At 49.4% G+C, this 21,407-nt stretch overlaps 1 protein-coding gene across 1 annotated transcript in view; it reads left to right on the forward strand.

Moving 5' to 3' along the window:
• The window catches only part of LOC125946632 (uncharacterized), an 81,564-nt gene that overhangs the window by 29,702 nt on the left and 30,455 nt on the right, over positions 1-21,407 (forward strand). Inside the window, exon 2 of the mRNA XM_049670266.1 lies at positions 5,755-5,931. Within this exon, the coding sequence (XP_049526223.1) occupies positions 5,755-5,931 (177 nt within the window). The remainder of the gene's footprint in view (positions 1-5,754; positions 5,932-21,407) is intronic.

Genomic DNA, 21,407 nt, shown 5'->3' on the forward strand with positions numbered 1-21,407 from the left:
TTCTTGCCGAACTTGCTGTTGGCTTGGTGATGTCCCAAAACTTTGTCCTCGGTTTTGTGGTCCCCTTGCGACTTTCGCGTATGTCATAGAGGCGTCCTGATGCTTAGGCACTTGTGGCCGAGGTGGTTGCGCTGGCTTCATTGTATTCTTGTTTGGTTCCGGTGCACCACGCTGTTGGATGCGACCATAGATGATGTCGTGTTGATGTTGAAGAGCTGCTGCTTTATTCTGCGGGCATCCCGAAAATGATGCAGTGTGGGGTCCGTTGCAGTTCGCACACTTAGGCTGTCTTATGGATTTGCAGTCTTTGTGATCGTGGTCTTCTGCACATATTTTGCAGCGCCTTGTTCCTCGGCAGTTTTTCGCTAAGTGACCAAATCTCTGGCAGTTATAGCAGCGCCTGGCTGGCCCCAGATATTCCTCGACTGGATGACTAGTGAAGCCAAGATACACTCGCTCTGGAATTGGTCGGTCATTGCGGAATTGCAGAATCACACTTCTCACTGGGCGCGATTCCACAGTGCCATCTTCTTGGCGTATATAACGGGTCTGGCGTCTAGCTGATGTCACTCCTGCCTCTCTTAAATATTCTGTTAATTGTTCTTCTGTGTATTGTAGCGGGACATGTCTGATTTTGCCAACATTTCGTATGTATGACTCCGGAATAAATGGCTTCACTAGTAAGCCAGCTACTTGCACACATGATAACAAACTCTTGGCTGAGGCGAGAGAACTCACAGTCACTGAGAAGCTTCCGTCTTGGTTCACTCGGAAAGAGCTTACTTTCTCCTTTGCTAGCGTAACGATTTCTGAGGCGACAACATTTGGGTTTACTCTCCAGACGTTTTCGTTTCTTCAATTGGTTGAAATACCACAGGAATACCCTCGAACCTTCTCTTCTTATATGTCACAAGAGTGAAGGGATCTGCCTCCTCATCACATTCAATCTCAATATCTTCTTCTTCTTCGTCGCGAAGGGAGTACGTCGATGTTTTCTCATTCATGTACTCGTTCTGATCTTCGACTCGAACCTTTTTCGTACTGCTTGCTTCGTCCGACATGCTCTCAGCTTTCCTCGTCGCATCCAAGACGAGTGTCGGGGGTCACTTGTCACTGTATCACTTGTTGTTTGAGTTGTCTGTTTTCTTGTGTGAGTGTTTGTATCTGTGCGCGCATGCTCGCGAGTTCCTGTTCAAATTTCGTGGGCGGTGGCGTCTGTGGTTTTTTGTACGAGGGGGAGGCTACTGCTGCCCAGCTTACCTCTTGTTCTTTGGTGTTGGTCCTCTAGGGTGAGGCTTCCTTGGTCTTCCGTTGGTTTTGCTGGGACCCCTTATCTTTGGGTGCCGCTATGATGGGTGCACCCTGCTGCTGTTGCTTGGGCGTCGACTGAGATCGCCGTGTGGGCGACCGGAAATGAGGCCGGGGCCGCGAACAGGAGCGGGACCTGCACCTCGGGCTGGAACCGGACCGGGATCTGTAGGTCATCAACGACTCCGAGTAGTCGGAGTCGGAGTCTTCCCGCTCGGAGCTGAACCACCGTGGGCGGGGATGTCGTTGGGTTTTGGGGGCGGTGGTGGAGGCTGGTTTCCCTCGGGGGCGAATGCGCTTTAGTTTATTGTTGCAGTCTTTTGCGGCCGTGAGATGGGCCCCTCCGCACAGGGCGCACTTCGGAACACAAGTGTGTCCGGCTTCTGGGTTAGGGTGGTTGCAGGTATTGCACGCGCGAACCGTTGGGTTGGGGCAGACGTCTGGTCGATGTCCGGTGGTTCTGCAGATGGGGCAGAACTGCCTTGTCGGCTGGTAGTCTCGGCAAGGCATCTCCTCTCCGTAGAAGTACACAAATCTAGGCGCCTGGGGTCCCTCAAAGTGGAGCAGGGCTGTCTGAGATTGACCAAGCATACGGGCCCGCACGATGCGGACTCCATGTGTGCGGACTCGAAGATTCGCCATAAGCTGGTGCCTACGTCGATGCCGCGTTGTCTCTTGGGTGGTGCGACAGGCAAAAGCCGTTGCTTTCAACTAGCTTACTTGAGGGCGCTCCTTTATGATGCGGGTGGGGGCGTCGTCACGTGGTATTTTTTATACTGCGCGGGCTTTCTTTATCACTCGGAAAAAAATGAGTACGCAAATAGTACGGCGCTGAAAATAGCGCAGTTAGATGCCCCACGTGGTTGCCTACAAACGCCTCATTGACACTTTGATAATTAGGACAGTACTTCTCGAGTTTGATAATTAAATACAATTAATTAAATCTCAGTAACGAAAAAAATACTGGCGGCTACTCCACTGTACTGGAAACAATACACCCTAGGTTTGCTTCGCGTGACGCCGTTCCTGTTTTTTTAAATCGTGCTGCATGATAGCTGGGACACCCTGTATATATATATATATATATATATATATATATATAATGAACTTGACGATAGGGAATTAAGGGGCGCGATTTTTATTAATCATAGCATAAGCAGCCAACAAACAGAGACAAAAGACAACATAGGAGAACTTACTTGTACTTACTAATTGAATTAAAGAAATGATAAATTAGTGGAAATGAAAGTGGATGAAAAAACAACTTGACGCAGGTGGGGAACGATCCTACGTCTTCGCATTACGCGTGCGATGCTCTTACCATTGAGCTACCACGGCACCGTTTTCCCATCCACTTGGTGGGGTATTTATGTTTTACTAGTATACAACTAACCCTAGGAGTGTTAGCCAGCGCCACCACTCACAAACCCTTGGCGGTGGATGTGGAATATCCTTTCAGCCGCAGGCGTCACGAGTACATGATCTCTTTCGTTGAAGGCAATTGATCACTAAACCCCCGCATGCTATCTGAAGGCATCAATGTTGCCGGATTCGAGACCCTCGTTATGTAATCATGTTATGTAATGTTTACATATAGATACTACATAGGACCAACGGCATTTTGATAGCGGTCACCATGCGCAGGCTGGTGAATTTTTCTGTTAACACTGATTAACTAACTAGTCAAAATTAATTGCCTAAATTTATAATTTCTCGCACAATTGCGTAAGCTTGAATTTCAAAGTGTGCATCGCAATCGAAAATAGCATACTCAATAGTTCCCAGCTCGCTAAAGTACATTTTCCCCAATAGCTTTTTTCCGCGTTTCAAGGTCGCGGCTGCAAAAACGCGAATAGGAATACGAAGTGATAGTGGCCCTGCGCGTTTTCAGTGCTCTCAAAATGGGATTTCGAAGAATCAACGCTACAATTAATGCCTGACTTGATGACTGCGAAAAAATCGACACGCTGACGGCCACCATGTTGGACCTTGCTGAGAAAGCGGAACATTTATTCAGCAGTAAGACGTGTCGAATCACAATACACGAAGTGCTTGCCTGGTCTATAGAAGCGCGCCACAGTAAACAATGGGAAACGCCACGCGAAGTGAATTTCGGTGACGAACGCATCTCGGTAAAGTCTGTCGTAAAGTTTTCGTCGGTGTCGGGCGGCAAGCGAGGTCTCTTGGAAATAGAAACATCCGCCAGTCAGTCTTCGAACGATTAGAGCACTGCGATACTTCGGGACGCAGTACCCGATCACCTTTGAAGCAGCTACAGCAAGGCGACGGCTGGACGGACGTCTCAGGTGCGCTTGAAAATGGCGGAGCGGTCGGACCCCGCTGTAGTTTAGAAAAAAAAAAAAAAAAAAAAAAAAAACTTCCACGGGGTACCGCGTGTGTGCAACCACAGAAACACATTGTGCTTGAGTGCTTTCCCGAACTGTGTCCCCCCGCTTCTGCGGGCACCACTGTCGCCGTCTCACTGGGCTTTGCAGACGCTGGCATTGTGCTTGACTCTTCAAGGGATGATGCGAACCAGACGGCTCTGGAACAAACGATGGATGCTCAACCGAAACTCCTCATCCCCCTCCCCAAACCCCTCTCCAACGACTGGTTTTCCTCCTTTTCCTTTCAGTAGTGCTCCCTGTACGGCAACTAAAGCTACACCCTTTCCCTCTATGCATCCTCTCTCTCTCTTCGGTGTGTCTCTGCATTCATTCGCAGGTGCAGCATGAAGCCTCCCTTCCGTTCTACGAGAGCTTCGACTATCTCTCTCCGTCTCTGAAGTTGGCTCCGTGCTCTTCAAGTCGCAGCATCCTCAACCTGTCAAGGTAAGTTAGGCCGATTTTTTTTTCTCTGTACGATAGTGGAAATCGCAAATCGCGAATCCAACTTTTCACAAAGCCAACCTTTCCAAATTACGGTTATATCTTCGAGATGGTTCACGCGGTATTTCAGTTGGACAGCGCAGCGACCGCCACGACGCTATTCCAGTGTGTCTCCATGCATTTCGTCGCGTAGATAAAAGCCACAATGGACCGAGCCGCGCCGCTAGTAAACATATACAAGTTATGTGCTCGTATAATCTGACGAGGATAGAGTTATTGGGGAGACACATTTCGCTTGTCGTCGTTCTTCGCGGTTTAGTCTGGGGACCAGTGAGGACTTCGATTTGTCGAAGCTATCCGCGTACATTTCTGGAAGGCAGAATCAGACGTGCAGTGGTTTGTAAAGGGCATTGCGCATTCTCTCTCTTTAATAGTCGGATTAGTTAAATACGCGACATCAGCTAAAGCCTAACTTGTGTAGAGTTAGGATTCTTATGAAAATTCATGATTAGTAGATGTCGGAATTCTGTGCAGTCACTCTCGCAAGCTATGGTGTCAGAAAAGTCGTTCCAAGGGCGAATGACTCGTGAGAGCGGAAGAGTTCAGGGCTATAGACAAGCGCGAGTCTGTACATTTCTTCCTGATATGCAATGCTCGAGAAACATCAAGATGCATAGAAGGCGACTCTTCCACTCTCACGAGCCATTCGCCCTTGGAACGACTTTTCTGACACCACAGCTTCCGAGAGTGACTGCACAGAATTCTGACATCTACTAATCACGAATTTTCCTAAGAATCCTAACTCTACATAAGTTAGGCTTTAGCTGATGTCACTTTTTTTACATTTTAATTTCGCGGTTTTCTTACTCCAATATCTATGCGCTTGTCGTATATAGGTATAAGTTAGCGGCTAATTCGCACTACTCTTGCCTTGCGTGCTTCCCTGGGCTGTGTTTGGCTGTTTGATTGTATGCGTGACGTAGGCGCGTTTCGGTTTTCCTTTCTTTTTTGCTTTGTGTCTTAGATTTTTTTTTATATACATACCCGCCGCGGTGGCTTAGTCAGCTAAGGCGTTGCGCTGCTGAGCACGAGATCATGGGATGGAATCCCGGCCACAGCGGCCGCATTTCGAAGGCGAAATGCAAAAAAAAAAGAAAAAAAAAACGAAAAAAAAACGACCGTGTGCTTGCGTTGTAGCGCACGTTGAAGAACCCCAGGTGGTCCAAATTAATCCGGAGTCCCCAACTACGACGTGCTTCATAATCACATGGTGGTCTTGGCACGTGAAACCCCATCATGTTTTTAATTATTGGCACTACCGGCGTCCTTTTTTTTTTTGGGGGGGGGGGGGGGGGGAGGCACTTGCTGAAGGCCTTGACTATTTGATGAAACGACCTACTTTTCATTTTTCAGTAATTATTTGCGGTAAAGATCAAAATTTCGCCCCCCCCCCCCCTCCCGCCTTGGCCACGGGCCTGCTAAGTCGCATGGCATTTGCTGTACACGCTCCTTATGCAACGCGTCTAGAGGCATGTAGGAAGCTTTAAAATAAGCGAGCGATTAAATGAACTTACGCAAAAAGCCTGAGAAAATAAGATCAATTATGGCTAATTTGCAGATGCTGCGAACTCCACTGTTCTTGGTGGTGCTGTGCGTGGCCATGACGGCCGCCGGCACCATCCCATCCCCATTCGGCGTCGTCCGAAGCGTGGCCGACCACAAACTGGCCGCCAGGACCAAGCTGGCAACGCACTTCGCGAGCAAGCAAGCCGTCAAGGCCCCCGCTGACCCGAAGGTTCGTACAAGACCCAGTCGGTCCACGGATCGACGTCATTAATTGCGTCATTACGTTGTGGCAGTTGTAGCGGCAATCGATGTTGTAGGTGCAGTAGATCACCTTCCGTATAGATGCCTTGTTGTGTGCTGCAGACTTTGTATACTTTAACTTAGATTCCTGCGCAGAGTAAAAGCAAGCATACGGTAAGGTAACGCACTAAGGCAAATGGGGCAGTCATCGTCATCAGCCTGCTTCCCCATCATATGCCTGTGAGTTTTCAAATTGCGACGTACCACCTTCCTGGGCTCGGGATCTGATGAAATTAGGAAATTCGAAGGTGGAAGCTGGAATCAGCTAGCGCAAGACAGGGTAATTGGAGATCACAGGGAGAGGCCGTCGTCCTGCAGTGGACATAAAAATAGGCTGATGATGACGATGATGATGATGATGATGATGATGATGATGGCCGCCCTCTCCGCCGTCGTCAACTACGCTTCCCTTCTGTATGTACGCGTACTGTAACGCTAGACAACAACCGGTTGTCTGCCCAAGCATACCTATACCCTCGTACTCTCTCTTATACCTTACCTCTCTCGTGCGGAAATAGTTGGTAGTAGTTGGTTCACGCGTTTATTAATGCGAAAGAGAGAGATATATATCATTTATTAATGCGCAAGAGAGAGAAAGAGAGATAAATGAGATGGGAAAGGCAGGGAGGTTAACCGGAAGGTAGGCATCCAGTTTGCTACCCTGCACTGGGGAAGGAGAGACAGAAAGATAAAGAAAAATGCACACACATAGAAAGGGAGGGAATAAAAAAAAACACGCACACGAACAAAGGAACTCGGGAGTGTCACAGTCGTTCAAGCAAGTCGCTTGTCCTGAGGAACCTCAGCAGCGCGCTCATCGCCTTCTGGTGTGAAGACCGCGTCAGCCGGCACTCTATGATCGTCTGCTCAGAAAGCGGCCGGTCGTCGAGGCGCGCCAGCGTCGTCACGAGCGTCTGTCTCTGGGAGCTGTAGCGGGGAGAATGACACAAGATATGTTCGATTGTTTCCTCGCTGTCGCAAATATTACAGGTAGCACTGTCAGCCATTCCGATGCGGCAAGCAAACGAATTCGTAAAAGATACTCCAAGCCACAGTCGGCAGAGAGCAGTTGTCTCGATTCGGGAAAGTCCAGATGTAATATGTAGTCGGAGGGATGGATCCAAGCGGTGCAGTCGAGTATACCGGAAACCTGGCGTGTTCCACATGGATCGAGTGGCATCACGCGCGAGCATACGAAGCTTTGCTGCTGCATCCGTTCTTGAAAGTGGAATGGCTTCCTTCACAGCATTTTATTGAGCCCTCCTAGCAGCTTCATCGGCCTGTTCGTTGCCCATGATGCCGCAGTGGCCTGGGAGCCACTGAAAAGTAATATCATGTCCTTTTATTGCGATAGCAATTATATGGACACTTCAACCGAATTTCTGCCGTCGGCGTCGCCGTCGCCGTGAGGTTCCGTATAGATAAAATCTTCGCCGCGCGCCGTATGCCCCAGCGAAAGCCGCGCGCTATCACGGAGAGCGAACGCACTCAATCTCCCACGCGCAAGCAAGGAAGCGGAAAGCCAGCGCCGGAGGGAGCAGGGGGGGGGGGGGGGGGGGCACTTCTCTGCCAACAACCGCGCTCGTCACTCGACCGCACAGTCTCTTATCTCTCCCACGCGCAAGCAAGGAAGCGGGAAGAAGCGGTAAGCCAGCGCCGGAGGGAGCTGGGGGGGGGGGGGGGGGGGGGCACTTCTACGCTGCCAACAACCGCGCTCGTCGCTTCGACCGCACCGTCTCTTATCTCCACACGGCTCTGACCTTTATGCACTGTGCATTCGCCGCTCAGTTTCCTGTTGAAGCGATAGACCGCACGTACCTTCGCCTCTGCGGCGTATCGGCTCGCTGCCAGCGTTTTGACAGGTCGTTGTCTGCAGTCATTCAGTGTGATCTATTCATGTTTGTTTGTGCGCGCTCACACCACGCTTGTTCATTCAGTTAGTAATAGTCGGGCAACATTTTCCACCACACGCTACACATGTAATGCTGCCCGGATCGGCAGTGCAGCGCTACAGGTGTGTCCCTTCGCACGCGCTGCCCACGGGAAGCGCTTCTCATCAACACCACCGTTTCACACGCACCTTCTCGTTGTCATCGAGTCTCTCTACATGTCGGTCTACTTACGCCGCAGCACACCTGCTTACTTAATCAGCTCATGTTTACTACAATTTATATTGCTACCAAAGCCGCTCACCTTACATCGTATGACATTGCTGTGTTGCTATCGCATTCATTGCTTCGCCCTTAGGGCGAAACTGTGACATTTTTTTTCTACTAGTTGGTGATATATCTGCATTATTTCAAGCACAAGTTGGTCTTGTGGTCCACGACGCAGAGCGGATAGCAGACACTGCAGGGCTGCCTTCGAATCAGTAAATATACTCCATTTTCGTGGTAAATCTTCATTAAGCATGTGAAGGGCGCTGCGAAGTGCAGCAAGCTCCGCAACAGTCGATGTTGTCCGGTGACAAGTTTTAAACTGATAGGTCGCGGCTTTTTCGGGGAAGATCACAGCTCCTGCAGATCCGTCAAGAGTTGTGGAGCCAATCCGTCAAGAGTTGTGGAGCCATCAGTGTAACTGTGAAGGTGGTCCTTGTATGTCTCGTGCAGCATGAGTAGAGATAGCTGCGCTTGAGAGCTGGTGACGAGATTCCTACTTTGGTTTGAATCCCTGGTACCGAGAGTCGAATTTGTGGGCGAGCCAAACATCAAGGAGGTGATAGCAGCCTCTCGGCAGGCGTATAATCTCGAGGGAGGCAGTCACGGTACGTCAATATCACCTGGCAAAAGGAGGCATTGGGTCGGTCTTTCGGCAGCGTGGCGAGGTGATGGAAAGGGGCGCGGACAATGTGCCTGGTGTGTGCTCTGAGCACTTCCAATGTCATATGAGTTCGCGCTGGGTAATCGTGAGCATTATAGGGAATGCTTAGGAGTGAGGATAAACGGGGAATATCTCAACAGCCTTCGGTTTGCAGATGACATTGTCCTATTCAGCAACAATGGGGACGAATTACAGCTGATTATTGAGGACCTTAACCGAGAAAGTGTAAGAGCGTGGTTAAAGATTAACATACAGAAGACAAAGATAATGTTAAATAGCCTGGCAAGAGAACAAGGATTCAGGATCGCCGGCCAGCCTCTAGAGTCTATAAAGGAGTACGTTTATCTAGGTCAGTTACTCACAGAGGGCCCTGATCATGAGAAGGAAATTTACGGAAGAATAAAATTGGGCTGGAGTGCATACGGCAGGCATTACCAAATCCTGACTGGGACCTTACCGCTATCGTTGAAAAGAAAAGTGTACAATCATTGCATTCTACCGGTACTAACATATGGGGCAGTAACTTGGAGGTTAACAAAGAAGCTCGAGAGCAAGTTAAGGACCGCACAAAGAGGGAAATAACGAATAATGTTAGGCCTAACGTTAAGAGACAGGAAGAGAGTGCTGTGGATCAGAGAACAAACGGGGATAGCCGATATTCTAGTTGACATTAAACGAAAAAAAAAATGGAGCTGGGAAGGCCATGTAATGCGTAGGATGCATGGATAACAGTTGGACCATTATAGTTACAGAATGAATACCAAGAGAAGGGAAGCACAGTCGAGGACGGCAGAAAACAAGGTGGGGTGATGAAGTTAGGAAATTTGCAGGCGCAAGTTGGAATCAGCTAGCGCAAGACAGGGGTAATTGGAGATCACAGGGAGAGGCCTTCGTCCTGCAGTGGACATAAACATAGGCTGATGATTATGATGATGATGATGATGATTATAAGGCTCATAAGGCGGAAAGGCCGGAGTAGTCAGCGTTTGCGTGACCTCGATGGTCCAAAAGTGAGCCAATCAAGACAGTTCATGACGTCAATTAAGCAAAGTTAATTAAGCCAGAGTGAATCAAGGTAGAGTTAATTAGGACGAAGTTAACGTAGGCAGGTGAAATTGAGATACAGTTCATTACGGCACTCGAAACACGACCAGTGGTCGGACTCAAACCCACGACCTTTGGTGTTAATTCAGGCAAAGTTAATTAAGTCACAGTTAATTCAGGTGGAGTTAAGGCACAGGCTTAATTAAGATAGAGTTCATTACGGCGCTCGAACCCACGACCTATGTTGTTAAAGTGAAGTTAATTAGGGCACAGTTAGTTAATACGAAGTTATTAGGGGATTCGAACCCAGACCTTTGGTGGGAGTCGAACCCCCGATCTTTGGTGGTCGCATTGCTTTCGCATGCATCCACGTACAGGGGTGACCAAGTGCCCCTGTAATTTTTGCATTCATTACGCACTCATCGGTGGCTGTTACTCGGCTGTATTTTGCGTTGCAGGTTGCCGACGATCCAGACGCAGGTGCAGAGAACGCCGTAACCGAAGGACCAGCCATCGACAACGCACTGCCGCAGCAAGTGCCGCCGGCCAAGTCCCAGGAACTGTCCGCCGCACCCGCATCGGACGAGGAAGTGTACGATGCCAAGAAGCCCTTCACTGCCGGCTACGCGGCCCCGGACTTCGCCAAACTGTTAGAGAAGAAGCGCCTAGCCACCAGGAAAAGAATGCGGGACTTCGCCACTGCTACAATCCTGTTACTGCCTCTGCAGTACTACAGAATGAAGGGCTACCTCAGAGCTGGCGAGACCGGCGGATTGCTGATACGAGTGGTGCCCAAGCCTTTCTACGTCCCCAAGCCTTTCTACGCGTCGCAGCCGAACCACGACTCCGCTCAGACGTGGAACCAGCAGGGTGCGTCGCCAGCCCTCCCAGAACAGCCTGCGAAACAGCAGCAGCCGACCGAGGGCTCCAGCGCTGGACCGGCGCTCACGTTCTTCGTATACAATCAAGGCCACATCTTCCTCTACAGCGGATGGCACTCGGCGCAACCCTCCGGCTATCCCGCCATGTTCCAGCCGTCTTCGTACGCTGTTGCCGCCGACGCGCTTCCCCGGCCCTCGACTGGCGACGGTACGCACCACGCCGGCGAGTCCTCCTCCCCGACACCGTCCACGGTCGAACACCACCACGACGACGTCGTTATTCCCGGTACCCAGTTCCCGCAGCTGTCCGCTCCGGACACCACCGAGGCTACGCCGTCCACTCATTTGCTACAGAGCGATGTGTCTGAAGAACATCAGTGGCCCAAGTACAATCGTGACGTCGCCGTCGATGCGGAGGGGATCGACACGACGAGATTCCGTGTACACGGAGTGATTTTCACCAACTTAAGTCTCAAAAACGTCACGTTTCGTGACCTCATGGAGTGCATGGGCAAGGTCTTGTGTACAATGGCCGCGCGACCAAGCGTGTTCGGCCCAATCAGCGTTAACGTGACCGAGTACTTGAGGTAAGCAATCTATTTGGGACCGCGTAAATAGCCTATAATTTAAGACAGTACAGACATAGCGGAGCCAAGGTAAAACAAAAACAAAGACGATTGGAAGCATCACGAGAGAGAGACAGACGGTTTATTTAATGAAAAAGAAATTGTACATGTATTAAAAGGCAACCCCAGTGGTTCTTCCGATGATGTGCCTAGATTAGGTCAATGGTTTTGCTCCTTATAAGGTAGATGAGCAAGCTGTCATATACAGCTTTGCGGTGTTGAGGCGTCCCTCTTGGAAGGATCCAGTCATTGAGTGTGACGACTGAGCTCTGCAGCCCAGCAAGGCAGATTGCTCGGCAGTGAGTATAGGCAGGACATGTCCATAGCAGGTGGTGTGCTGTGGCTAACGCACCCGTGGTGCAAGTTCCACAGGTGGGGTCAAGTGACTTGTCAATGTATTGGGCTTTGAACGCAGGCGTGACTGCCGTGCCGGTAAAGTTCGCAAGAACAGTCGTTTTAATTCCGAAACTGAAAAACAAAATGCCGCCATTACCGCTCACCGGAAGTGACGCATGACCATCTGTATATAGAACGCGGAGCTCGGTGCTCGCGACTGCCGAGGCGCGCTGCAAATCTCAGGAGGACAATGGGCGGGTACTTCGGTCGTGGTCGCTAACCAAAAGCTGCATGATTCGTTTGCTTGGGAGCTGCCTAGGCGCTGCTAATAAGAAAATCAAACAATTACCTGCCCTTAGGCTTTGCCAAAATTTGCTCAGTAATACATACCTACTCATTTATTTATGACCAATTTGGCCAAAGTGATATTTCGTTGCTGTTGGAGGTGGACTCTGAACCCTATTTTGCAATGATTTCTTACCGGCAATAGGTTGATTACTGGAAGGGCGAAATGAAGGCCATTTTGCATTTCGTACGTGTCCAAACTTTGGCACGGTTATGGCAGTCTGACGCTGTGGAGTTCTTTCTCGTATTTGTCATGGTACTCTCGTACTTCTCGGCGTTGCAGTAGACGTTTACTAAACCTTAGATATTTGGCTCTTTAACAATGTAGCGTCGGCACCCGTATTTGATTGATGCGTCGTTTCTGGCTCATCGCGCCTTCTTACAGGTAATAGGCGTACAGCTGCAATTTACTGCAACAGCTCAACGTATTTACCATACCCGGTTTGCATGCACGCTTCGCAGTAAAGCGTGCACACTGCGTAGGAATCGACAAATAAACGGGATCGATGGTGTGCCCGGTTACGCTTACTATACACGGTGTTTCACGTAACTTGGGCCAAACCTTATTCGATAATTTTTCGCATTCTGCCTAATTAGATAATGAGTCTTAATTAGTTAATCAACTTCTCAAATATTACAATTAGATTGAAAGTGTCAGTGAGCTAAATTGTCGAGCAACACGAGAAATTCCCGATGCAGCTTTCTGTAGCTCAATACATGCTACCTAAAAGTTTTTCTGAACGTGAAAGGAGCCCCCGAATACACGCAAAATTGGCGCGCGACAGTCCGCTCGAGGCAATTTGCGTGGAAAAACACATTGTATGTATATAGCACGTATTGAACAACAGAAAGCTGTATCAGGAGTTTCTCACGTTGCTATACAATTTTCTCATTGGCGCTTTTCATCTAATTATAATATTTGAGAAGCTGGTTAATTAATTAAGACTAATTATGTAATTAGGCGGAATGCAAAAAAAATGATCCGAGTATCTCCAAGCGACGGCAAGCAACGTTACCTTGGTTCTTCGCAGTTACGTAGCATTTGCGTATTTTTAAAGTTTGGCCCAAGCTAGCCTTTTAACTGTCAAGATAATAAAGACGACCTATAATGCTTTCATTGCTTTAGTTCTTTACTTTGCTCGAATACATACCAATTGTAATATTAAATGCTTTCTCTAAAAACTAAGCGAGATACAGTACGTCAAAATTATTGTTGACCAGGTGGTGAAAGGTTAATTTGTATGGTCCAAAACTGCTCTCTGGCACTTGCTTTGGCAAGGTCAATGTGTGTTCTTGAGGTGTACCTTTATGGAGTTAAGAAATAAGAGCTTGTTTAAAAAAAAAAGCAAGACAATTTTCGCACTGGCGAGAATATGACCCGTACGTGCGCTAAGAAGATAACGACGAAGCCTTCAGGTTTTGTGACCACTACATGTGCGGCTGTTCACGCCCGACATTTTATTGAATACCACTGTTGAGCAGGTACATAAATAAAGGTAAATTTAAAGGCACAGACTAATATTTGGATTTGTCTAGTTTTTTGCAGATGCTTTTGTTAGGTCAGCAATGCGGTTGAGCTAGCAGTTAAAGAGTTAAGTGAAACAGCCTGTATATTGTGTCTCGGTGATTTCCTCTCGTATTGACTCGTTACGCTATTTGTTGGAAACTGCCCCACGTGACCACCGTTTTCTCAATCTGTGCAGTTCGCGCAACCCAACACCGTTCAGCAACCCGGGGCTCACCTACTTGAAGTTGGCGTCTGCTGTCGGAAAAGACAATGAAGACTGCGAAAATTTCTTCAGTTACTGCCGGCGAAGTGCAGAGATGATAAAGATCCTCTCGGGCAGTCACCTGGAACTATAAGCACGTGCTTCAATAGTCATTTGTATAGCATACATGGTGTTCAAAATTGAGCTTTAACGAACTTTTAAAAATCGCCTGAGGCAGGTAGCATAATTCTTATCATTGAGCATGGGTTATTCGAAGAGGCGGACATTAGTAGCGTGAGAAATCGAAACACTTATTCAACTAATTAACAAAAATTCACTAATGCACTTTTTAGTTAATTACTTTACGACACATATTGCAATTTAAGAATTGTAGCCGGTGGGTTTGCAAGACGCATCCACTTGAAATGAATTTCCAGGATGACACCAGTTTCGAGATATTTCCCAATATGTGGGACGAAATACACGGGCGTTCCAGTTACTTTTGTGCTTCAATGTATAAAACAGCATTTTGGTAGAAAATTAAGTGGAACAACTGTGCCTTTTTACGGCGAGTTTGATGGCGCAAGTCTCCAGACTGGTGTCATTCTGGAAATTCCTTCCAAGTGGATACGCCTGACGAGCTCACCGGCTTCAATTCGTAAATTGCAATATGTGTCGTAAAGCAATGAACTAAGAAGTTCATTGGCCAATTTTTGTTACGTATAGTTGAATATGTGTTTCGATTTCTCCTGCTACTAATGTCCGCCTCTTCGAATAACCCAGCTCTATGATATGAATTACGCTACCTGCCGCAGGCGATTTTAAAAATCCCGTTAAATTTAGAACTGAGCACCCTGTATATACTTTCGTTGGAATTTAGGTCGCCCATTGTTCAAATGGGTAGGCAACCAACTGTTGTAAATAAAGGCCTTTTTGCGTACTATATGCCCATGAATGTGAAATCGATGGATGGTGCTGCGTTGGCTGCACGGGTAGAGTTTACCGCGATGCCAAACAGGTTTGACATCGGGGCCCCCTGTATAGACCGTTTTTTCATGGGCGCCGCCATTGCGTAGGCAGTGGCGCCATCTATGGGCAGTTGGCATGCTGGCTTGGGCGAACGCCCGTGTTGTATGCGGTCGTATACGGACGGCGGCAGTTTCTGGTGGATTTTTTCGCACTCGCGCGGTCTATTTAGCATGAAATGGCGTCTTCTACGTGGGGAATGGTCCTGTGAGGCGTAGTGAAGGAATTTAAGGCTGAAGTAATTAAGCGGCTGGAGTAACTGCTGGTGTTAGGGCGGACGGAGCACCCAGCCTCGCGCGAGGTGCGCGCGTTTTGTTTGAGCTTACACTCAGCCTCGGATATCAGTTAATTATTTCTGGAAATTCGTTTCACGAATGTTACCTTACTGCAACATTCTCACAACTGTAATTCTAAGCTCTGCTTCAGCTGCAACGAGTAGTTACGAAACATTTGACGATCCTAACAGCATGAATACCGTTCTGCTGGAGAATAAGTCGTGCTGTTTACTTTGACAACCGTTCAAGTTATGTGTAGATACACTGGTCTTGTTTGCTGGGCGTAGACATAGTGATTTGAAGTCTACTAGACTTAAAATGCGTGAGTACGATGTGGGTGGCTTATGCAAATGTTTTACAACTCTTCGTCGAGTGAAAAGCGATACATCCAACATAGTTCACAACACATACACACACCGCGGCTGATGATTCCAAGAGAAATTTCCAGATACTGTGGTTACTGCTGCACCTGAAGGCTACATAGTGGTTGTTCGGAAAACTTGTAAGAACTGACATCCCGTAAATTGCACTCAGAACTAGCTAAAACACCTCCGAATCGTTCCGCAGCGCGCGACCGGCAACACATTCAAGCCGCGCCGCGCCGGCTCGCACAAGCTAGAGAGGAGGAAAGGCTCGTCGCACGCCCTTTCCTCCTCGCCCGATGAAAAGGTCTATAGAAGTCAACGGGCGCTGACTCACAATTTTATTTTATTAGAAAAGCATCCTGAATACTATGTAGGGGGCGCTTTTTTTGAAGAGCACACATTTTACTCAACTGAGCTTGATCACTCGGAGAGATGGACATATTGCTTGCACAAAAATAAACTTGAATCGCACATTTTGGGAACACAATCGCCCGCGGAATTCTTTCCAATGTGTGTCGTAAAGCAACCAGTCTATAATATAATTACCAAAATTTTGATTAGTCGGTTATGAATTTCGAATTTTCAGCGCAAGTAATCATCTTCGCTTCGGGTAATGCGCGCGCTGCTCAAGGACTGCATATAGAACATTCGCATATGGTGTCGCATATAGAACATTCGTCTTTAGCGATAAAGTGTACTGGCGGTTGCTCAAGCTTGAGTTGTTCCGAATACCAAGAAGACCCCCCCCCCGCCCCTTAACATCACGAACGCGCCGTTGATGTCGATGATGGTGTCCCCTTTATATCGGGTGCGTATATATACGGTGACGCCTTGCTCTCTGCGATGGGTGACACGCACACACCCGCACGCACACACAAAAGGAAATAAAGAAGTGAACTAAACGTCCCTCCACGTCTCGTAACGCCACCAGTATTCGAATCGACCCGGTCACAAGCTCTCTGGAAGAAGTGACTCTACAAGTCAACTATGGATAACTCTAACTTAGTCGCTCTGTTGTACACATGTAAATAGTGCCCTTCTTGTATTGATCTCTTATCTCACCCTCTCCCTATCAAATGTGGGCCGATCCTGGCGGCTGTGTGGAAAGGGTCCAAGCGCAATGGCACATACCCCTGTGAACTAGCGAAGCTGAGCCTGGATAAGTCTAGCTAAGAATGGTGGGGACTACTTAAACTTTGTTATCGATAGGAAATTATAGCCAATCAATAGCTAATCGATAATCGATCAATAATCAGTAAATTCCGGAAAATGCTGGGGATGACTTGGTAGTGCCTGGCCTAGCCCAAAAGCCAGGACTATACTCCGTTCCATATACTTCAGGTGCAACGAAGTCGAAGCTACGCAAGACGTAGAGAGAGAAAAGACTTTATTCCAGGTCAGACTAAGACCTATAGCGCAAGACGTGCGTTCGCCAAACATTATTTCACTGCGCGCGTTCCGGCTATGCTTCGCTGCTCGCCAGCGGCGTTTGCTCGCGTGAGCTTGCACGCGAGGCTGCCGCGACAGGCTGCAAAAATGAGGAACAAGGAAAAGCAAATTGATCTAAAACAACGTGTTAGCAGCCGTACGAGCGCACGGTTTGTTTGTTTCCAACTGTAAATTATTATTATTATTATTTTGTTCAGAACCCAGCTTATATAAAGAACAATTTCACAAAAGTCGGTCAGTTAAACACCGAACTTTTTGTGAGGGCGAACGCAGCCATTGCGAAAAAGTATCTCTAGCCTCCACAGCGCGATGCACCTGATGTATGAAACGGAGTATAGCTAGTTGCCCATCAGCTCCGCTCTCTCTTTAGCATTGCGTCTCCAGTGCTACGCTAATTTTTTAAATATGTTGCTGATTGTTTATTTATCCGTTATATATTTACAACCAATTCCAACCAATGCCGTTTTCTTTTGCTTTTTTTTTCTGCACAGAGAAAAAGGGGGGGGGGGGGACACCATTAATTTTGCAGCATACAATTCTAGGAGTGCCGACGATGTAGAGAAAACGGCAGCACAGTTTTCAAGTGTTTTCATTATATGTTTTCAGCTTCTTCTTGAAAGCTATAGGGCTATAGATTTTAAACTTGGCGCAATTAATACAGGTCGTCCTCTGGGTTTGGGTGCCGGTCTCGTGACTGTGCGAAGCACGGGGAACCATCCACCTGATGGTAATAAGGCCTTTGCACTAATCAGCCGCTGACACCTATAGCTTCGCTGCTGCAGATCGCCATCTGCCAGTTGTGAAAGAAACTGGTGTTTGCTTGCAAATGTTCATAAAAGGCTTCGCCACAGGCTCACAAGTAAATTTACGTCTGCAAAAATTCGTGTACGTTCGTACTGTACTGAAGGGACTGGGCCATGGTGCTGGTGAAGGAAGAAGACAAGCAACGCTTGCTCGCCCGCTTCGCCATGCATAGCTCCCTTTTGACTTGTTTCAGTCTGCCGTTCTAACGCCAGATCGAGTGTTGCTAGGAAAACATCCCCATTGCATCTGGTGGAGGCGCTGGGTTTCTCTTCCACATCCTGGAACTCCGCAGTCGGACGCTACCAAGAGCTCCTGCGATGAATGATCCTGGACCATCCCAGGCTGCTGCTCCCGTACCCCCGACCATTGTCTGCCCTGGCGTCGTCCGGCAGCGCGATCCTGCTATCTTCAGCGGAGCAGAGGACCTCGACGTCGAGGACTGGCTCGCCGAATACGCCCGTGTAAGCGCATATAATAAGTGGTCCGACCGCGACAAGCTCACTAATGTAGGCTTTTATTTGACGGGCGTGGCAAACCTCTGGTTCAGAAATCATGAAACCAGTTTTACCACCTGGTCCGCTTTTGCAAGCACTTTGACTGAGGTTTTCGGCCGTCCCGCCGTTCGCCGCCTTCGTGCTGAGCAGCGATTGCGTGGTCGCGTTCAACGCACTGACGAGAGCTTTACCAGCTACATTGAAGACGTGCTCTCGCTCTGCCGGTGCGTCAACTCATCCATGGACGAAGCTGACAAGATCAAGCACGTCATGAAAGGCGTCGATGACCACGCCTTCCAGATGCTCGTCGCCAAGAGTCCCCAGACCGTTGCCGAGGTAATTCAGCTCTGTCAGGAGTACGACGAGCTGCGCAAGCAGCGTGCCACAACATGTTGTGCTGCTCAGCAGGTAACCGCGGATCTCGCTCCCTTTGATTTTAGCCGCGACGCTGCCGACATTTCTGCTTTAATGCCGCAAATACAGCAGTTCATCCGCCAGGAAGTCACGCGGCAACTGTCTCTGGCGACTAGCCCTCCTGAGCCGGTGACTTCCTTGGCTCCTTCGCTTCGTCAGGTGCTTCAAACGCAAGTTGCTGAGGCGCTACCAGCTGCCCCTCATCCGCAGCCCGTTGTTGAACCACTGACGTACGCTAACGTTGTCGCCCGGCCTTATGCTCCTCCGGCTCCTGACGCCTACCGGACCACCGGAACTTTCCATGTGCCACCACCACCTTCACGCCCGGTTCCCGTTCCTTACTCGGCCGCTGGAGCCCCTGTCATCAACCCATGGCGCACACCTGATAACCGGCCAATATGCTATTCCTGTGGTTTCCCGGGCCACGTAGCACGATTCTGCCGCCGTCGCAACTACCGTTTCCCTGACAGTGGGAGCGCCTCCGGCTACATGCCTGCTCGACTTCCGCGTCATGATGTGTCTAATCTTCCTCCGGACTCGTCTTCTAGTCGCCGCCCCTTCGATTCACGCCGGTCGCCCTCCCCACGTCGTCGATCCCTTTCCCTCATGGTTCGTCGACTCAGTCCTGCCCGCGAGGAAAACTAACAGTCGCAGTTCCCGAGGCAAGAACTGCGTTTACGTCGAACATTTCAAGGCCTCATTTTTCTCCTTCGAACGAAATTGAACTGTCCGTCGATGGCGTCACCGTACACGCACTTATTGACACCGGAGCCGCCGTTTCTGTTATTAGTCAAAAGTTTTGCCGCCATTTGAACAAAGTGACCACCCCACTTGCTTATCTATCGCTGCGTACGGCAACATCGCATTGCATTCAGCCTTCAGCATCCTGCACAGCTCGGGTCGTCATTCAAGGCGTTTTGTATGTTGTCGAATTTGTTCTATCCCGTTCCTCGCACGACGTCATTCTTGGATGGAACTTCCTATCTCTGAACCAAGCTGTTGTTGACTGCGCTCGTGCCGAACTTACGTTATCAGTGCCGTGCTTTGAGCCTGACGACCACCATTCTACTAAAGTTGTTGCTGCCACGGACATCGACATCGCACCTTTCTCAGCCGCTCTGGTCCCTGTGTCGTGTGACTCTGTCGCGAACTCATCTGTTTTGTTTACGCCGTCAGCCTCTTGTGCGAGCCGTCGGAACCTTCTGCTTCCTTTTGCTATCGTCACTTTTTGCGGCGGTTCTGCTGCCCTTTACGTGTGCAATCCCTCCGCGTGCCCTTCATCCATACTCCGCGGCGAGTGCTTGGGGAGCTCTGAATATTTCGACTGCACCCTCCCAGCCACCATGTTTGACGATGCGGCACCACTTCCGCTTTGCGCCATCACTCCTCCTGGCGCGACCGATGCCCCTGTGGACGTCTTTGCTCATGCCGTCGACTCGGCACTGACACCTGTCCAGCACGAGCAAATTATCCAGCTCCTCCAGCGTTTTCGGGCCTCCTTCGACATTGGCCAACCGTCTTTGGGTCGAGCGTCAGCAGTCGTTCACCATATCGACACCGGTCAACAAACCCCTTTGCGCCAGCGTCCGTATCGTGTGTCGGTCGCTGAACGCCGGATCATCGACCAGCAGGTTGACGACATGCTGCAGCGTGGCATCATCCAGCCCTCTAACAGTCCCTGGGCATCTCCGGTTGTCCTCGTTAAAAAGAAAGACGGCTCCATAAGGTTCTGCGTCGACTATCGCCGCCTTAACCGCATAACGCGCAAAGATGTCTACCCTCTGCCGCGCATCGACGATGCCTTGGACAGCCTACAGGGTGCGGAATTCTTTTCTTCACTGGATCTGCGCTCCGGGTACTGGCAAGTGCCGATGGCGGAGGCCGATCGCCAAAAGACAGCCTTTGTAACACCTGATGGCCTATATGAATTCACCGTCATGCCCTTTGGCCTCTGCAACGCGCCTGCCACTTTCGAACGAATGATGGACACCATTCTCCGAGGCCTGAAGTGGAACACGTGCCTTTGCTACTTAGATGACATTGTAGTTTTTTCTACCGACTTTGCATCACACCTCAGCCGCCTCGAGCAAGTCCTTGCGTGCCTCACCGCTGCAGGACTGCAGCTAAATTTGAAGAAATGCCACTTCGGCGCTCGCAAGCTTACTATCCTCGGTCATGTGGTCTCAAAAGACGGCATCCTCCCGGACCCTACGAAACTTAGTGCTGTATCCGCGTTCCCCAAACCAACTACCCTGAAAGAGCTTCGCAGCTTCATCGGCTTATGCTCCTATTTCCGCCGCTTCGTCCGCAATTTTGCCTCCATAATCGCCCCCTTGACCGCGCTTCTTACCGGCCGTTCCGAGCTACCGGACTGGTCCCCGGCATGTGACGACGCATTTCAAGAACTTGCGCCGCCTTCCACTTCACCGCCAGTACTGCGCCACTTCGATCCCTCTGCTCCAACTGAGATTCACACGGACGCTAGTGGTGTCGGGCTAGGTGCTGTTCTTGCACAGCGCAAGAATGGCTTCGATGAGTACGTCGTAGCGTATGCCAGCCGCGCCCTTACCAAAGCTGAGGCGAACTACTCCGTTACTGAAAGGAATGTTTGGCCATTATTTGGGCTATCGCAAAATTTCGACCTTACGTGTATGGGCGCCCTTTTGACATCGTGACCGACCATCATGCCCTATGCTGGTTGTCTTCACTCAAAGATCCAACTGGTCGGCTCGCTCGTTGGGCATTACGCCTACAAGAATACGACATCCGTGTTGTTTATCGCTCCGGCCGCAAGCATTCAGACGCAGACGCTCTTTC

Source organism: Dermacentor silvarum, chromosome 7, assembly GCF_013339745.2.
Source record: "Dermacentor silvarum isolate Dsil-2018 chromosome 7, BIME_Dsil_1.4, whole genome shotgun sequence".
NCBI lineage: Eukaryota > Metazoa > Arthropoda > Arachnida > Ixodida > Ixodidae > Dermacentor > Dermacentor silvarum.